Source organism: Podarcis bocagei (assembly GCF_964188305.1).
Source record: "Podarcis bocagei genome assembly, chromosome: 2".
In the NCBI taxonomy this organism is placed as follows: Eukaryota; Metazoa; Chordata; class Lepidosauria; order Squamata; family Lacertidae; genus Podarcis; species Podarcis bocagei.
This window is the reverse complement of record NC_138126.1, coordinates 21,256,771-21,275,882: the sequence shown is the minus strand read 5'-3', so window position 1 is coordinate 21,275,882 and position 19,112 is coordinate 21,256,771. Positions and strand designations below refer to the sequence as shown.

Genomic DNA, 19,112 nt, shown 5'->3' with positions numbered 1-19,112 from the left:
CCAGAGGGCTCAGGAAAGTGGTTGGTTACAGGATATTTGTCAAAGCAATGCCCAGTCTCTGTGGTGTTTGAGAGTGACCCCCCCCCCATGGCTGTTCACACATGCGAGGGAGCCATTGCCTGCTGCTGTCAGCATGTGGCGACCGTGTGTGTGAAGGGACAGAATGCCCAAATCCTGTCTGTGAAATCACCCCAGGCTTCAATAATCAACCAGGCCTCAAAACTGTCCAAAACTCCTTTTGTCTTCTAAAAATCCAAAACAGCTTTTCTCTGTTCTTCTCTGCTTTTCTCACAAGATGCTGTGGCAAAAGGCAAAATGTTACTTTTAAAGGCTGATGAATAGGCTCTGTCATTGCCAAGATTACTCAGGCCTGAGAAACGAATCTTATCTCATTTGGTTGCAACATCTTGGACATGCTGAACCACCAGGGCTCCTTGACCCACCCCCTCGGCTTCTCATTCCCCCTTTCCTGGGAAGAGTCCAATAGTCCCAAAACAGCTTTCTGTTCATGCTCAGAGGAACTCATGCGGTAGGACTCCTGGAAAAGGAGGAGAAAGGAGGAGAGAACTGGAAAGGGGTATATATCCTTGTGCACAGGAAGGACTGTGCATGCTTTTTGTGACTTATCACACTTGCTCTTTCTACCAGTTCATGGATGGTAGAAATAAAAAGCCTTTTCTCTGAAACTATTCCTTGAGTGTCTGTTGACTCCCACTTCCCTTTCCCAGGCGCAATATTTTTCCCACCCGAGGGCAAAGCCTCATAAGGCTACATGTGTGTCTAAAATCCCAGGAGGCAGTGACCCAAATCTGGACCACGACAAGGGGATGGCAGATCTCTAGCTAGCGATTGACCTGTGGGAATGTTTAGAAAGGCAGGAGAGATATATTATTTGATGATATCCATACTAACTTGCGTTAACAAGTTCTGTATCTTAGCATAATTGAAACATTCTCCTTTTCAAATTTGCACAGCTGTACGCTTGTTGCAGCCTCATCTGAGCCTCACTATCTAAGATTCCTAATAAGATCCCTTGTTATCCCTCTTTAAAAGTGTAGACACGACAATCTTATTAAAATCAATATACAGGTAGTTTATTCATTTTCATTCAGTTCACAATTAGATTCCTGAAGGCAGGCTTAAGTTACAAAAGTATATCTATATCTATACATAACTATAATCTAAGGGAAAACAAAAAAAAAATTCCTTCCAGTAGCACCTTAAAGACCCACTAAGTTAGTTCTATAATCTAAGGGAGTTAGTCCCAAGTGATTGCGACTCAGCAGTCACTTTTCCTAACACATAGAAAAAAACAAAATGGAGAAGAAAGAATGAAGCACACGAGCATTGTGCTCCTCCACCCAGAATAGGCCACACCTATTTCAAGTCACATGTAGAGGAAGCACTTGTCCCAGCTCAGGAGGAAAGAGGAAGTTTTCTCCTGGGTGGCACAAAGCATCCCCTAGCATGTCCACTCTAGGAATGTTGTACCTGACTGCTACGAATTTCATATCCCACAGACCCAAGCTCCTCCTGCCCACTGACCAGAAAATGTCCCCCACAAAAAAAGCCCACCCTGAGATTCCTTCTTCTTTCGCTCTCCAATTTTATAAAGGCAAACTCCTATTAAGCAAGAAATTGCTTAATAAAAAATTGTGGTGGTTCCCTCATTGTGAATAAGTGAGGTTCATAGACACAGAATGAAAGAGTTGGAGGGGGCTAAGTAGGTCATCTAGCCGAACCCCCTGTCTTTTTGACAAGGTGGGGCTCGAACCCACAACCCCGAGAGTCTCATGCTCTACCAACTGAGTTATCCCAGGACTTGGATCAAATTCAGCTGGTAGGATTGCAAGGAATCGGGAGCAAAGCTTTTGTATGAATATATTACCTCAAGTTATTCTGATGCTCCCAAATGCACTGGTACAAATAATTTTTCAGATTGAAAAAGTGGTATAATTACTTCTGTTATTATTATTCTCCAGGCAATTTGGATGACTTCCAGCAAAATATAAAAAAATAATAAGACATCAGACATTAAAAACTTCCTGATTCTGCTTCTTTGACAGAAGCCGACAGGGAACCAGGCAGAGGGAACCAGGCAGAGGGCCTTCTTGGTAGTGGCACCCACTCTGGAATGCTCTCCTGTCAGATGTCAAGGAAATAAGCATCTATCTGACTTTTATAAGACATCTGAAGGCAGCCCTGTATGGAGAAGTTTTAATGTTTGATGTTTCATTGGTTTTTAAAAAATATTCTGTTGGGAGCTGCCCTAGTGGCTGGGGAAACCCAGCCAGATGAGCGAGTATAAATAATGTGGTTGTAATATTAATATTATTATGCTTACTTGAATAAGGTTTCCTGGAAGCCGCCGGAGGGGAGAGATGTTCTTCGGCTCCTCGCAGGCTTGGCCACCATGAGGAAAGTGCTGAGATTCCTGCATTGCAGGGGGTTGGACTAGATGACTCTCAGGGTCCCCTTCCACCTCTACGTTTCTATGATTCTAACAGGGTGCGGGACTGGATGGGCTTGATCAAACTACAGGGCTCTTCGTGTGATCTGTGTGTGCATGTAGACGAACGTTTTTCTGTTTGTTTGTTTGTTTGTGTGTGTGTGTGTGTGTGTTGAGAGAGAGAGAGAGAGAGAGAGAGAGAGAGAGAGAGATTGAGAACCTTCAGGGAGAGGCCCCTGTCTCTTATTTGCAACCAGGATGAAGGAGCTGCAATACCCCCACATTTGACCCACCGCTTCCCTGCCTGCTCTCTCTCCACCCCCAACCCTAATTATGGGTATTGCATTGCACCCCCCCCAAAGCTTGCTGCACCCCGAGGCGCTTTGCACTCACCGGATTCCTTGCAGGACAAGGACAGTGCACGACGGCAGAGGGGGCGGGTCAGCTGTTCTAATTAAGCCGCGCCCCCTCTCTCAAATCAGTATGGAGCAGCCCCACCCTCTCTTTCTCTGTCTCTCTCTAGCAGCTTGCTAGAGAGCCTCTCTCTAGGCTTTAACCCTTAAAGCAACGAGCCTCTGTTCCCTATACTCGAAGCCCAGGTTCCCTCCCTTCTCTCCCCATTGGCTGGTTACTGCAATTATCCTTCCCCCCCCCCCCAGATATCCTGCCTCCCTGGCGGGGGCTCCCATTCCCGCCCCCGCTGCCCAGGGTCGCTGCCACCATCTCCAGGATTTCGGGTGAGTGCAAAGCCAGCGTCGTGGAAGGAGGGAAGGGGTTTTGCAAGGGGTGGGAGTCCAGGTTGAGACGCCCCGGGACGGGGAGAAGCGGCCTGCACAAGTCAGGGCGCGGAGAAGAAGAGAAGGGAGGAAAGGGAGCTGGTCTTTTTAATGGGGCCTTGAAGGTGGGGGGGGGGGCGGGTTCCACTGTGGAAAGAGAGAAGCTTCCTCCTGTCCAGATCTGGGGCAATGGGAGTTGCAGGGAAGGAGTCGGGAAAGGGGAGAGGGTTGGGTATTGCAGACCAGCCTCGCCATAGTAGTAATAATAGTAATAATACTATGCTATTTATACCCCGCCCCCATTTTCTGGATTTCCCCAGCCACTCTGGGAGGCTTCCAACAAAATAAAAAAACACCAAAAACATCCAAGTCTTCCGTTTTGTAGAGGAGATGGGGACATGGATTGCTGGATGGCAGAGGAAGAAAGAGGAAAAGATGGGGAGGAAAACAAAGCCAGGGGGGTCCTGGCAGGAAGAAGGAAGGGGTGAGGCCTTCTCCAAAGAGCTCTTTGTTCCTTGAACTCCTTGCATAAAGTAGTGGGGGCAGGTTTGATGAGGCCCTAAGCTGCTGGAGGTAATGGGGCCCTTTATATGTCCAGCTGTCTTTTGTCAACAACAAATTGTCACTGTTTTTTGTGTTGAATATAGGCTGTGTGGTAATTTATGGACCTAACAGGTATCTAAAACCATTTGCACATAACAGAGTATGTGCATAATACAATTATGAAGTATATTAAAAGTTAAATAATTATTAAGCTCTAACTTAAAATGATTTTGTTATTCATAACAAACTTAATAATGCAAACACATTATGACATTTGGCAATAACAAAAGTTCCTTTAGAAACACAATTTACAAAGACTCCTAATCTAGTCCTAGAAACTTGCTATAATAATAGGTGTGAATATATGATGCAAACTACTAATAATTATAAATAGCATTATTAACATGAGATTAATTGTTATAACCTGTACAATGCAATTGTAGTTTATACAATGCAATTTTTATATGTATCAATATTACCATAATACAGTGGTGCCCCGCAAGACGAATGCCTCGCAAGACAAAAAACTCGCTAGACGAAAGGTTTTTCCGTTCGCGATTTGCCTCGCAAGACGAATTTCCCCTATGGGCTTGCTTCGCAAGACGAAAACGTCTCGCGACTTTTTTTTCCTTTGACTAAAAACAAAGACATGTTTTGTTTATAAAGTTAATTTATTTTCCCTTAAATTTTTGAACTGCTCTTTACAGTATGTGTGACTTTAAAGAGCAGTTAATAAACTGTTGTTGTACCAAATTTGGCTTTGTTTGGACTTTTTTTGACCATAGGAACGCATTAATTGATTTTCAATGCATTCCTATGGGATTTCGTGCTTCGCAAGACGAAAAATTCGCTAGACAACAAAAATTGCGGAACGAATTAATTTCGTCTTGCGGGGCACCACTGTAGTCCACATTCTTCATTGGGAAAGCAGACCTTTGTACCCTGTTACACTTGGTGAGTGTAAAAGACAGTATTTCTAGTAATATGTCGCATTTATAAATAATAGCAATACTATACACACCTGTACATAAAAGTTATTTTACAGGCCTAATTGTATTACTGCATCTACCCAATACCCATTCAACTGTATAATTTTATCATGATTCATTGTGTACTGTGTATACAAACAGTACACAAACATGATCTAAATTACAATACATTCCTTCTTGCCTTTGCCAAAGCAAAGTCACTCATGATATCATCAAATGATAAACTGCTTAGCTTGTCACTTTCTATGTACATGAGGCTGAAGTAACATACCGTATTTTTCGCTCTATAAGACGCACCAGACCACAAGACGCACCTAGTTTTTGGAGGAGGAAAACAAGAAAAAAAATATTCTGAATCTCAGAAGGCAGAACAGCAAGAGGGATCGCTGTGCAGTGAAAGCAGCAATCCCACTTGCTGTTCTGGCTTCCGGGATAGCTGCGCAGCCTGCATTCGCTCCATAGGATGCACACACATTTCCCCTTACTTTTTAGGAGGGAAAAAGTGAGTCTTATAGAGCAAAAAATAAGGTAATTTATCTTGAGACATTGTTGTTCTAAATTCATTACAAATGGCAATTTGCAATCATCATTCAAAGGAACATTCTCAGAATTCCTTCTACATTAGGGAATGCTGACTGGACATTGTTGTTGTTTATTCGCTTAGTTATGTCTGACTCTTTGTGACCCCATGGACGAGAAGCACGCCAGGCACTCCTGTTTTCCACTGCCTCCTGCAGTTTGGTCAAACTCATGTTAGTAGCTTTGAGAGTACTGTCCAACCATCTCGTCCTCTGCATATATCGTCCACCTAGCCTAGGTGACGAGGCCCAGACTCACCCAGCCCAATCTTATGTTTCTTTCAACTTCATTATGAATCATTATAGGTTAAACTTTTGTTGATACAGAGCTCACTTTTAGGGAGCAGCTAGTCACTTCTTTATAAACAAACCGAAATATATTGACACAATTTACTTTAAAAGCAGATTTCAGAACAGAGGTAAACAAAAACTTTTTTTAAAAAAAAGACTTTTTTTAACTTTACAAAACAAATGTTCTCAGTCCATGATTTGCTTTTCATATGTATAAAAATGTTCATTTCCTGGCCCACCTCCCATCACTGTGGGGAGAGCCTGGGGCACGGGATAAGAATGCAGGGTCGGCCTGACATCCATCTGTTCTCTGGCTCTGACAACGGCCATCCAGGCTGTTCACACATGCAAGGGAGCCATTGCCTGCTGCAGTCAATATGTCTCAACCCTGTGCGTCTAAACTCCTATGAGGCAGAGACCCAAATCTGGACTGAGACAAGGAGATGGCAAATCTCTAGCTAGGGACTGACCTGTGGGAATGTTTAGAAAGGCAGGAGACGATATATTATTTGATGATATCCTTACTAACTTGCTTTAGCAAGTTCTATATCTTAGCATAATTCAAACATTCTCCTTTTCAAATTTGCACAGTGGTAAGCTTGTTGCAGGCTCATCTGAGCCTCGATATTTAAGATTCCCGATAAGATCCCTTGTTATCCCTCTTTAGAAGTGTAGACACGACAATCTTTTTAAAATCAATATAAAAGTAGTTTATTCATTTTCATTCAGTTCACAATTAGATTTCTGAAGGCAGGCTTAAGTTACAAAAGTATATGTCAATATTTATATCTATATATATATATAAACTATAATATAAGGGAGTTAGTCCCAAGTGACTGCGACTGAGCAGTCACTTCTCCTAACACATAGAAAAAAACAAAATGGAGAAGAAAGAATGAAGCACATGGAGGAGGTGTGCTCCACCACCCAGAATAGGCCACACCTATTTCAAGTCACATGTAGAGGAAGTGCTTGTCCCAGCTCAGGAGGAAAGAGGAAGTTTTCCCCTGGGTGGCACAAAGCATCCCCTAGCATGTCCACTCTAGGAATGTTGTACCTGACTGTTACGAATTTCATATCCCACAGACCCAAGCTCCTCCTGCCCACTGACCAGAAAAGTCATGTCCCCCACAAAAAAGCCCACCCTGAGATTCCTTCTCCTTTCGCTCTCCAATTTTGCAAAGGCAAACTCCTATTATGCAAGAAATTGCTCTAAAAAATTGTAGTGGTTCCCTCATTGTGAATAAGTGAGGTTCATAGACCACAGAATCATAGAGTTGGAAGGGACCAAGAGGGTCATCTAGCTGAAAACCCTATAATGCAGGAATCTTTTTGACAAGGTGGGGCTTGAACCCACAACCCTGAGAGTCTCATGCTCTACCAAGTGAGTTATCCCAGGACTCTGATGATATTCAGCCGATAGGATTGCAATGAATGGGGAGCAAAGGTTTTGTATGAATATATTACCTCAAGTTATTCTGATGCTCCCAAATGCACTGGTACAAATAAATTTTCAGATTGAACAAGTGGTATTATTATTATTATTATTATTATTATTATTATTATTATTATTCCCCAGCCAATTTGGGCGACCCAGCAAAATATAAAAACATAATAAGACAACAGACATAAAAAACTTCCCGATTCTGCTTCTTTGACAGAAGCTGACAAATTTAGTTTAGATCAGGGGTCTGCAACCTTTAAGAGAAAAAGAGCCACTTGGACCCGTTTCCGAAGAAAAAAAAACTGGGAGCCGCAAAACCATTGTGACATTTAAAACAAATATATCTCCGGAGCCGCGATCTGACAGCGGGCTGGAAGGCAACGTCGGGACGGTGCGTGACTAACGCACGCACCGCCCCCATGCGACATCACAGCCAGTACAGCGCCCGCCACAGTGGGGAGTGTCGGGGCGCACAATGCGCCTCCTCCCCTCGCTAGTATCTGCCCTGGAGCCGCGGCAAAGGTGTAAAGGAGCCACATGCGGCTCCGGAGCCGCGGGTTGCAGACCCCTGGTTTAGATGCTCTATATCAGTGTTTCCCAACCTTTTTTGGGCAAAGGCACACTTGTTTCATGAAAAAAATCTCGAGGCACACCACCATGCCAGATGGGGAAAGGTCACTTTTTACTTATGTAAAAAAAAAAAAAAAAAAAAAAAATAGTAACAGCATAGAAGGTAATGGTTAGGCTAGCATCCCTCTTCCAAATATGCTAGGTTTTTATTTGCAGGGACTGTTCTACATGGGAAAGCATTCAGCACTGTCATTCTCCCATCTGCCATCTGAATTGGTACTATTCTGGGTCAACTTACTCTGCTGCATGTGTAGATGAAAATGGCACCAAGTGTGGGGGAGGGGGCAGAACAGGTTTCAGATACAGGATATTAAGCATACACGTACTTCAGATTGAACTGGTTGCTTGCTTTGCAAGTTTTCATTTCCCAAATGACTGCCTTGGCAAGCGCAATACCTACCAGGCTCAATGCCGGTCTCGCGCTGCCGCTTCCCGCGCTCTCAAGGACCCGGGAGGAGGAAGGCGTGAAGGGAATCCCGAAGGCGCGAAAACCTCGCGCATGCGCAGGCCTTCCGCCTGCGATAGCCCAGTAGGCCGGCCGAAGCGAGCGGCGATGGGATGTGGGAGGGAGCTCACTCGCCGCCCCGCGTGTGCCTATGTGGGGCACGTTACAGCCCCGTGACGTCAGCGCCACGCAGGCAGCCAGGCAGGCAGACGGCGAGAGCCCCGTGCTGGGCGGCCTCTCCTCGCCGCCGCCGCCCCGCCTCTCACCGCCCGACTCGCCCGCCTCCCTCCCACGGCACACCAGGCAACGTCTTGCGGCACACTAGTGTGCCGCGGAACACCGGTTGGGAAACACTGCTCTATATCAACTCAATGACAGGGAACCAGGCAGCGGGCCTTCTTGGTAGTGGCACCTGTTCTGTGGAACGCTCTCCCGTCAGATGTCAATGAAATAAGCATCTATCTGACTTTTATAAGACATCTGAAGGCATCCCTATATGGAGAAGCTTTTAATGTTTGATGTTTCATTGGTTTTTTTAAAATATTCTGTTGGGAGCTTACCTAGTGGCTGGGGAAACCCAGCCAGATGAGCGGGTATAAATAATGTTGTTATAATATTATTATTATAACGTATTATTATTATTATGACACCCAACTCTATCTGTTGATGGATGGCTATCCTGACTCGGCCCCAGACACACTGATCAGATTTTTGGAAGCTGTGGCTGGATGGTTACGCAGGACCTGGTTGAAGTTAAATCCTTCGAAGACACAGCTCCTTTGACTGAGTTGGGATGATAGGGGATTGGGGGGGGGGGCAACTCCCATCTCTTGCGGGGGCGCAATTAGTGCCAGCACCGTCCGTTAAGACTTTGGGTGTAATCTTTGACACCTTTCCATGGAGGTGCAGATTGCAGCTATAACAAAGGCGGCATATTTTCATTTCCGCCAAGCTAAGCAGTTGACTCCTTACCTCTCTCGCCCTGACCTATCCACTGTGATCCATGCAATGGTCACCTCCAGACTGGATTTTGGTAACTTGCTCTACATGGGGCTGCCCTTGAGACTGACCCCAAAAGTCCAGCGGGTGCAGAATGCCGCGGCGAGACTCCTTACGGGGTTCTCCCTGTGGGATCACATTCACCCGGTACTATACCAGTTGCACTGTCTCCCGGTGGAGTACAGGATCAGGTTTAGGGCGTTGGTTTTAATCTTTAAAGGCCTATACAGCCTAGGACACTCGTACCTATGGGACCACGTCTCCTGGTATGTCCCAAGGAGGACCTTACAATCTTCAAACAAAAAACATCTTGGAGGTCCCGGGCCACAGAGAGGTTAGGCTGGCCTCAACCAGAACCAGGGCTTTTTCGGCTGTGGCTCCGATCTGGTGCAACACTCTGGGCTAGGGCCCTGCGGGACTTGACATCTTTCCGCAGGGTCTGCTAGACAGAGCTGTTCCACCAGGCCTTTGGCCAAGGCACAGCCTGACCCCCTCCCTTGGCAATCCTCACAGAACTCTAGCCCAATGGTTGCCATTAATCTGATGTGAACTGATTTTATAATGAAATGATATTAGAATGTTGTATCATTTTACTGTTGTTAGCCGCTCTGAGCCCAGCGTCGGCTGGGGAGGGTGGGATATAAATAAAATGTTATTGTTATTATTTTTATTATTATGCTTAATTGAATAGCAGTTCCCGGAAGCCGCCGGAGGGAAGAGATGCACTTGGGCTTCCATCCTCCTTGCAGGCTTGGCCACTATGAGGAGACAGTGCTGAGATTCCTGCAGGGGGTTGGACTAGATGACACTCAGGGTCCCCTTCCACCTCTACGTTTCTATGATTCTAACAGGGTGCGGGACTAGATGGGCTTGATCAAACTACAGGGCTCTTCATGTGATCTGTGTGTATGTGAGAGAGAGTGAGAAAGAGCGTACCTTCAGGGAGAGGCCACGTCTCTTCTTTGCAAAGAGGCTGAATCAGCAGCAACCCCTGCGACTTCCCTGCCTGCTCTCTCTCCACCCCCAACCCCAATTAAGCCGAGCCCCCTTTCTCAAGTCAGTATCCAGCAGCAGCACCCTCCCCTCTAGCAGCTTGCACTCTCTGGCTTTAACCCTTAAAGCAAGGAGCATCTGTTCCCTGTACTTGAAGCCCAGGTTCCCCCCCTTCTCTCCCCATTGGCTGGGAACTGCAAGGCTTTCCCCTTACAATTATCCCCCCGGAGATGTTCTGCCTCCCAGGAGGGGGCTCCCATTCCTGCCCGGCTGCCCAGGGTCGCTGCCACTATCGCCAGGATTTCGGGTGAGTGCAAAGCCAGCGGCGGGGAAGGAGGGAAGGGGCTTGGCAAGGGGTGGGGGTCCAGGATGAGAAGCCCCGGGACGGGGAGAAGAAGAGAAGAGAGGAAAGGGAGCTGTTTCTATTAATGGGGCCTTGAAGGTGGAGGGGGGGAGGGGTTTCCACTGTGGAAAGAGAGAAGCTTCCTCCTGCCCGGATCTGGGGCACAGGGAGTTGCAGGGAAGGAGGCGGGAAAGGGGTGAGATTTGAGTATTGCTGGCAAGGCTCGCAATAAAATAATAATAATAATAATACCCTGCCCATTGTCTGGGTTTCCCTAGCCACTCTGAGCGACTTCCAACAAAATAAAAAACACCCAAAGCAACCAAACATTGAAGTCTTTTGTAGAAATTGCTTTCGATTTTAAATAAATGCCCTCTTTAAGAAATCACGTGGTGTAAATATGTACCGTATGTTGTCCTTGAGGTGCAGACACACCTTGCATGAGCAAGCAAGCAGTGCTCCAAAGTGCTTCTCTTGAGAACTTGCCATCTAAGTTGTTTACACAAGGCAAAGGCTCCTATTCCCCAAAGGGACAGGAGGGGGAGGTCTCTCCCCCACTTTTAACGCACCCACTCCCACTGCATGGAAGGCAGAGGTCTTGTTCATTCACAACATGAGTAAACCTTCTGTGTATCTGAAGTGAACCAGGCGCTGCAACGCCTTCCCCTCTCACTGGGCTGCTGCAAGAAAAGGCAGCGAAGGAGGAGGGTTTGAAGGCTCTTTCTGCCTCTCTCCCCTGAGCAGAGGGTATTTGCAGGACAGAGGAGGAGGCAGTGAGGGCAGAGGAAGCAGTGGGTGGACCCACCGCTTCTCCCAGGGGGTCCAGATGCAAGGAAGGGGCTTCCTTCTCCATGCAAGGGCCACCCATGTATTCAGAGCAGTCCTTATATTCCACGGGATTTACTCTCAGGCTGTTGTAAGTGAGAAAATGTCTTATCTCCTGAGTTTACGCCAATAAAACTTAGAAACGAGAGGAGATAGGAGTTGTGTTTATTGCAAAGCAATAGGCTACAGCTGGATCGTTTCACAAAACTGCAACCCTGTCTGGTGTTCCAGGCAGTGGTATTTATATATGTAATGTCAAACAAAGAATTTCAGTTTGCACCAATCATATACATCAGGGATGTCCAAGCGGTGGACTGCAATCGACAGGTAGACCTCCGTGTTGTTTTGGGTCGATTATGGGACCTTTGAAGGCCCTGCCCCTCTCCGCAAGAACTCTGCACATGCTCCTGTTTGTTTTTGCTCAGCAGTTCCTTGTTTTAATATTTATTGTTGACAAAAGAATTTAATTTTTTTGTTATGTACCCTCACCCTTTAAAAAGTCTCTTTGGAGTTTCACGTTCCTCATATTCATCATTACCTCGTTTTATTTATAATACACATGTGCGATAAGCACTGGCAATTTCTGCTGATTAAGTTTTGATTCCCACAGCATTCTGTTACGTTGTGTTGGTGTGCATGTTGGGAACCTGTGTTACATGCAGCCATTTGCATTATGTGGCGACTCATGTTCTAACTTTCAGCTGTATCTTTGTGATTCTCATATTAGCTGTATTTCTGCCCCAATTGGGGGGCGGCAACTTGCAAAATAATCAGCTTCATAAAGCACAGGCTACCATAACTTCTGTATTAGAAGCACACTCGAGGATTTACAGGGGTAAACATTATCACATTTATTGTGGCCCTTTGGGCAACTGCCACAAGGCCACTACTGCCCATACCATGCCAGCCTTGGGAAGTGAGAAGGGACAGGCAGACGGAAGGAATTGCCAAAGGTGTTTGAAAATGGGTGGAGGCTCTTGGGAAGCGGGTGCCCAATAGGGGCTTCTAAAGGGGCAACAGAATGTGTTGGGCAAAATCCCTACAGGAGCTCTGAGACTCCATTTGCTTCTTCCTTCCTCCCAGGAAGCTACAACTTGCCCTGGCTTCTTTGCTCCTCAAGAAGTTGAACCTACAAACCTGGTCAGGATGGACGGAGGAAGATGGACAGTTGACCTGGTCAAGCTGTCTCCTGCATCCCTCCCTACAACCTCTGAGCATCCCCTCCCGGGACCCTCAGAGAAATCTGGTGAGTTCCAGGGGAGAGGAGATGGGGACATGGGTGGCTGGATGGTGGAGGGAGAAAGAGGAAAAGATGGAGAGGAGACCAAAGGCAGGAAGGGCCAGGCGGTAGAAAGAAGGAAGGGGTGAGGCCTTCTCCAAAGCAGCTCTTTGTTTTTGGAATCCCTTTCATAACGTAGTGGGGGCAGATTTCCTTTCTCTATGCTTTTAAATCTCTAGTGTTATTTCCACTACAGGATTAAGTGACAATAATGATGCACACCAATCCAGAAAAATGGGTGAAGGGGCTATGGAAATGCTTCCCGTCATTATGTATACTTCATATATTTAAATAGTTTCTATTACTTTTATTTTTTTAAAGACTGGATCGGAGTGATAAATTTCACCAGCATCCAAATACAGTAGATGCATGCACCTCCCCAGTTTGGTGGGCTTTCGGGACAAAGGACCTGTTATCATGATACACAGTTCCTCTGGCTGGAGCCTGTTCACATAGGATTGGGCATATGAAGACCAAGGGTGGCCAGTATTATAAGCGAATTGTGTAAACATGCCACTCTTACAGTCAGGGTTTGTGTGTGAGTGGGTGAGTGGGATAATAATTTATAGCGCCCCTGTAATTATGTCCATGCATAAGCTGATATGGAGTTACAGTGCTACAACCTTGGTACAAATTTCAAATTAAGTGCACAAAACCAACAAAGAGACAATGACTGCCAGCAATTAGGATAGCTTGAAAAAAAATGATTAGGCTGGTGTCTATGCTCTGTCCTTGCAGTCCTAGGCAATAATGCTTCTTAATACTAGTTTCTGGAAACCATTTGAATGCATTGAATGTGGAAAGAGCTTCAGTGAACATGGAACACTTAGAATACATCAACGAATTCATACGGGGGAGAAACCATTAAAATGTATGGAGTGTGGAAAGAGCTTCAGACAGAATGGAGCACTTAGAAGACACCAAAAAACTCACATGGGGGAGAAACCATTTAAATGCATTGAATGTGGAAAGAGCTACAGTTGTAGTCAAGCACTTAGAAGACATCAACGAACTCACACGGGGGAGAAACCATTTAAATGTATTGAATGTGGAAACAGCTTCAGTCATAGTGGAACCCTTAGAATACATCAACGATCTCACACGGGTGAGAAATCATTTAAATGTATTGAATGTGGAAAGAGCTTCAGTGAACATGGAAAACTTAGAATACATCAACGAATTCAAACGGGGGAGAAACCATTTAAATGTATGGAGTGTGGAAAGAGCTTCAGACAGAATGTAGCACTTAGGGTGCATCAACGAACTCACACTGGGGAGAAACCATTTCAATGTATTCAATGTGGAAAGAGCTTCAGACATAATGGAAACCTTAGAAGACACCAACAAACTCACATGTGGGAGAAACCATTTAAATGCATTGAATGTGGAAAGAGCTTCAGTGATAGTGAAGCCCTCAGAACACATCAACAAAGTCACATAGGGGAGAAACCATTTAAATGTATTGAATGTGGAAAGAGCTTCAGTCAAAGTCGATCACTTAGAATACATCAACGATCTCACACGGGGGAGAAACCATTTAAATGTATTGAATGTGGAAAGAGCTTCAGTCACAGTCAATCATTTAGAAGACATCAACGATCTCACACGGGGGAGAAACCATTTCAATGCACTGAGTGTGGAAAGAGCTTCAGTCATAATGGAGCCCTTAGAACTCATCAGCGAACTCACACGGAGGAGAAACCATTTAAATGTTTTGAATGTGGAAAGAGCTTCAGTGAAAGAAGAAACCTTAGAACTCATCAGCGAACTCACACGGGGGAGAAACCATTTGAATGTATTGAATGTGGAAAGAGCTTCAGTGAAAGAAGAAACCTTGGAACTCATCAGCGAACTCACACGGGGGAGAAACCATTTAAATGCATTGAATGTGGAAAGAACTTCAGTGAAAGTGGAACACTTAGAATACATCAACGAACTCACACGGGGGAGAAACCATTTCAATGCACTGAATGTGGAAAGAGCTTCAGTCATAATGGAACCCTTAGAACACATCAACAAACTCATACGGCAGAGAAACCATTTCAATGTATGGAGTGTGGAAAGAGCTTCATTCAAAGTGGAACACTTAGAAGACATCAACGAACTCATACAGGGCAGAAACCATTTAAATGTATGGATTGTGGAATGAGCTTCATTCAAAGTGGAATACTTAGAACACATCAACGAACTCACACAGGGGAGAAACCATTTAATTGTATGGAGTGCGGAAAGAGCTTCAGTCAAAGTGGAAACCTTAGAATACATCAACAAACTCATACAGGGGGGAAACCACAGATGTAGGAAATGTGGAAAGAGCTTTGGAAGGAGTGGAGACCTTAATGTTCATGAGTGAATTGACCCAGGTGGAAAGCCATATCAATGTATGCAATGTTCCACTCAAGTATCACTCTTTACCTCACATCAAGAAACTCATAAAGGCGCAAATCAATTTTAAATGCATGGAATCCGAGTGATGTTTTGGTGTTTGCATTTAAATTTGTATACACATATATATGTATTAAAGTAATGAAGGTGGCATATACTAAATGTAGAAAGTAAGTTGCAAGTTGTTGCTAGATAAACGGGGATATTGTGACTCTGGAATGCTCAAGGTCTGTGATGAATCTGTGGAGTTTTGACCTTTGCCCTTCAATGCCAAAATGATGGGCTGCCCTTGTCTTGTGGATCAGCATCTGTCAGCTTCAGGGAAATGGGATACCTCAGATATTGGGAAACAGCGCCCATAAGACTCAGCACATATGGCCAAGAATGGGAGTTGTAGTTCCAAAGCTTAAGGGTGGAAAGTATCACGTGTTTTACAACTTTTCATTATGAATAATTGTAGGTACAACTTTTGTTGATACAGAGCTCATTTTTAGCTTCTAGGAGCAGCTGGTCATTTCTGCTTTATAAACAAAGCTAAATATATTGACACACTTTACATTAAAACCAAATTTCAGAACAGAGACAAACAAACTTTTTTTTTAATGCCCTTTTTTACTTTACAAACTCTTATCTTCTCAATCCAAGATTTGTTTTTCATATGTATAAAAATACTTTGTTAGCAAGGGGGTATAGAAATAATAATAAAAAAGCTACAATAAAAGCATTCTCAGCATTTAAAAAGAAATGCTAGTTGATGTTCAACGCGTTGAGTTACAAATTAAGGCAAGGATCAACCATTTCTTCTGCAAGCTGTTCCGCATGCAGTATTTCCCAGCTTCTGCCTTCTGAACTATGTTCCTCTGCAAACCACTAGTCCAAATCTATACAGTCCTCCTGCTCCTGGGAAGATTCAGGGGGAGGCTCCCACGAATGTGCCTCAGTGCAGCTCTCCTCAGCTGGGTCCCTGGTTAGGTCTTGGTTTAGGGGAGCAAGCATGGGCCTGGCCCTTGGGTGGGTGTGAGCGGAAAAGGGAAGAGAAGTACAGTGGTACCTCGGGTTACATACGCCTCAGTTTACAGACTCCGCTAACCCAGAAATAGTACCTCGGGTTAAGAACTTTACTTCAGGATGAGAACATGCGGCGCAGCAGCAGTGGGAGGCCCATTAGCTAAAGTGGTGTTTCAGGTTAAGAACAGCTTCAGTTTAAGAACGGACCTGTGGAATGAATTAAGTACTTAACCCGAGGTACCACTGTAGAGGGGATGCTTCTTTTTCCTTTCATGGCTAGTTCTTGTTTCTCCTGAGTGCGCGCCTGTAATCAGCAATCGTGCTTTTAACTGGAGTGCATCCCTTTGTCTTGGAGTGCAAGATGATTCAGGAGGCCTGTGGCGTTTGCCTCCTAGGATGGGTCATAAGGAAAGGGTTAAAAAGGGTGTGATGTGATTGGCCAGTGAGAATGCAAGGGGGGAGTAAAAGTTAGAGTGGGAGGTTTTGAAAGTCAGTTGAGGTTTGGGAATTGGAGAAGGAAGAGGGAGGAATAGGCAGTGGGTTGGTTGGTTGAGTTGTATTGTGAGAGAGTGAGAGGAATTGTTAGGTTGAGTCAGATACATAGTTGGAATAATCAGTTTGGAGTTGTTAGGAACTAAGATTAAGAACTGACAAGAGAAAAATAAACTGAAACCATACGCTTGTTCCTGCATTTAAAAATAAACTTGATTATTTGTTAATGTTAACAACTGTCTGGACTCCGTGTGTCTCCGTGAGAAGTGGGGTGGTGGCAGCGAAGAAAGCAATCACGGTGGTGGCACAGGGTCAATAGACCTTCAAACGTCCGGGGGCCCTGTGTGATCGCCACAAGGCCTTAGAGCGAAGCACGTGTATCTCACATGTGCCTTGAGAGCAATGGTGGAGGGATGGTCGGGGTGCTTAAAAGTAAGCTGTTGTTTCGTTGGGGGGCGGGGAGAGTCTTAGCGACGTCAAAAAGGAAGAGCCAACCGCGCCTACAGGATACGTGTGCTTGCTACTCTGATTTGGAAGATGGGCAGTGGAAGTGGCACATGCTTGTGTAAAAGCTGATCTAATGAAGATTAAGTTAATGGCAACCTTTTTTTAAAATTAATATTCTTCATTGATTAAAAAAAATGCATGTCTATACAAACATTATGTACAATCTCTTAACAGGTAGAAAAAAAGAAAATAATATAAAATATTTAACTTTACAAAACTTAATGTTCACAGTCCATGATTTGCTTTTCTTATGTATAAAAATGTTCATTTCCTGGCCCACCTCCCATCACTGTGGGGAGAGCCTGGGGCACGGGATAAGAATGCAGAGTCGGCCTGACATCCATCAGTTCTCTGGCTCCGACAGCAGCCATCCAGGCATTTCTGCAAAACTCACAATCAGGACATGAAGGCGAGAGCCACCCTCTCTTTGTGACCCCACCCTGTCTGAGGAAAACCCGTATACAAATTGCCAATTCAATTTCCTAGCTGCGAGCCTTTATGTGACGAAAATCGAACCATTCCTCCAAGGAAGAGAGGGAGGTACCAGTAACCTTGAGGCTGCTCCATTGGTTACGTATGTCCAATAAATTTTTAGGTGGGGGGAAAAGATAGTCAAGACACGCAATGAGAACTGGACATGCTCAGTGGATACAGAAAAATGGCTGTGGGGGTAGGGGCTGGTGGACAGCAGGAATGAAAAACTGGAGAGGGATGGATAGCAATGGAGTGTGCTGGAAAAGGGTAACGTTTTGGATCAGAAGCACTCAGTGCTTATCACTGGAGATAGAGAGAGTACCTTGCCTTCAACTTCTCAATGCCAGCATCCACCTCCCATCTTCCACAGCCATAGATGACGATTGCTGAGCCCAATGGGGGTTGTAATTCAGCAACATCTGGAGGGCCAGAGGTTCCCAAACTTTCCTGCAGGCTCCGGCCTAAGACCGAGTTCATCAGAGTTGGGTCCTTGTTGGCTAAGAGTGCCGGGGATGATGGGAGTTGTAGTCCAACAACATCTAGGGACCCAAGATTGAATGATGCTGGCTTGTAGGACATATTGCTGCCTAGGCTAAGCAATCCTGGGTCTTGGTAGGAGGCCACACGTATACCACCTTGAGTTTCATGATGGAAGAAAGGAAGGATATGGCAGCAGAAAACGAGAATGTTTATTAAATAAATCAAGGCCACTGCTCGCTTTTTGCTAAGCCCTGCTATATAGGCCTGCAGGACTCCGTCTCATGTTGGATTTTGGGCAGGGGGAAGTGTGTTGCCAGGATACTCTTTTCATCCTGCTTGCATTTTTTCTGTATAAAGAATGTAAATAATTTTAACTGATTTTAATAGCGTTCTGATACTGCTTTAAACTGCCCAGCAACACCTTCAGGTCATGTGGGTTTCCCTTGTTGATTCCAGTATCCATCCCAGAGGCAGGGATAGTCTTCAAACAATGATTAATCCTGCCTCCTCGGTAATGACATGGTCTGGTCTTAGTGTAACTCCTCCTCCTGCCCATGATCACTGAGATCAGATGTCCCAGTGCATCCCCCCCTGTGGAACCTGCCCCAGCCATTCTGTTGGCTGGGGCCCACTCCCATGCAGCCCTGATCCCGCCCCTTAAAAACAAAACACAAACTATACAAGTAATAAACAACAAAAAAGAAAAACAAAACAGTTATACTCAAATTAATCCCCAACCAGAAACCCACCCCCCCAACACAGCAAAAAAAGGGGAGGGGGGAGAAAAAACTGCTTAAGGGCATTTTAAAACACGTTAGACACTCATTTCTATAGCATGTGAGCCTTTGTGTCAGTGTCAGGTAAACAGGTATTTTGTTTTTATTGGCGGTGGGAGAGACCAGAGTGTCCAGGAGGTTTTTGGTTGCAGGATATTCGTCAAAGCAATGCCCAATCTCTGTGGTGTTTCAGAGTGACCCCCAAGGGTTGTTTACACATGGGAGGGATCCATCGCTTGCTGCAGTCAACATGTGGCAACCGTGTGCGCCTAAACTCCTGGGAGGCAGAGACCCAAATCTGGACCGAGACAAGGGGACGGCAGATCTCTAGCTAGGGATTCACCCAAGCTCCTTCTGCCCATTGACCAGAAAAGCCATATCCCCCACACAAAAAAGCCCACCCTGA

At 45.2% G+C, this 19,112-nt stretch overlaps 1 protein-coding gene across 6 annotated transcripts in view; it reads left to right on the top strand.

Annotated features, from left to right (window-relative positions):
- Window positions 1-19,112, top strand: part of LOC308580735 (uncharacterized protein) — a 250,451-nt gene that overhangs the window by 57,460 nt on the left and 173,879 nt on the right. For 4 of the 6 annotated variants that reach the window (XM_081182848.1, XM_081182852.1, XM_081182851.1 and 1 more), the window contains exon 2: window positions 12,389-12,551. In XM_081182848.1, coding sequence (XP_081038974.1) covers window positions 12,389-12,551 — 163 coding nt within the window. Of the gene's footprint in view, window positions 1-10,203; window positions 10,445-12,388; window positions 12,552-13,322; window positions 16,360-16,836; window positions 17,078-19,112 lie in introns of those variants that run through there. The other 2 variants (XM_081182849.1, XM_081182847.1) reach the window with 2 other exon arrangements.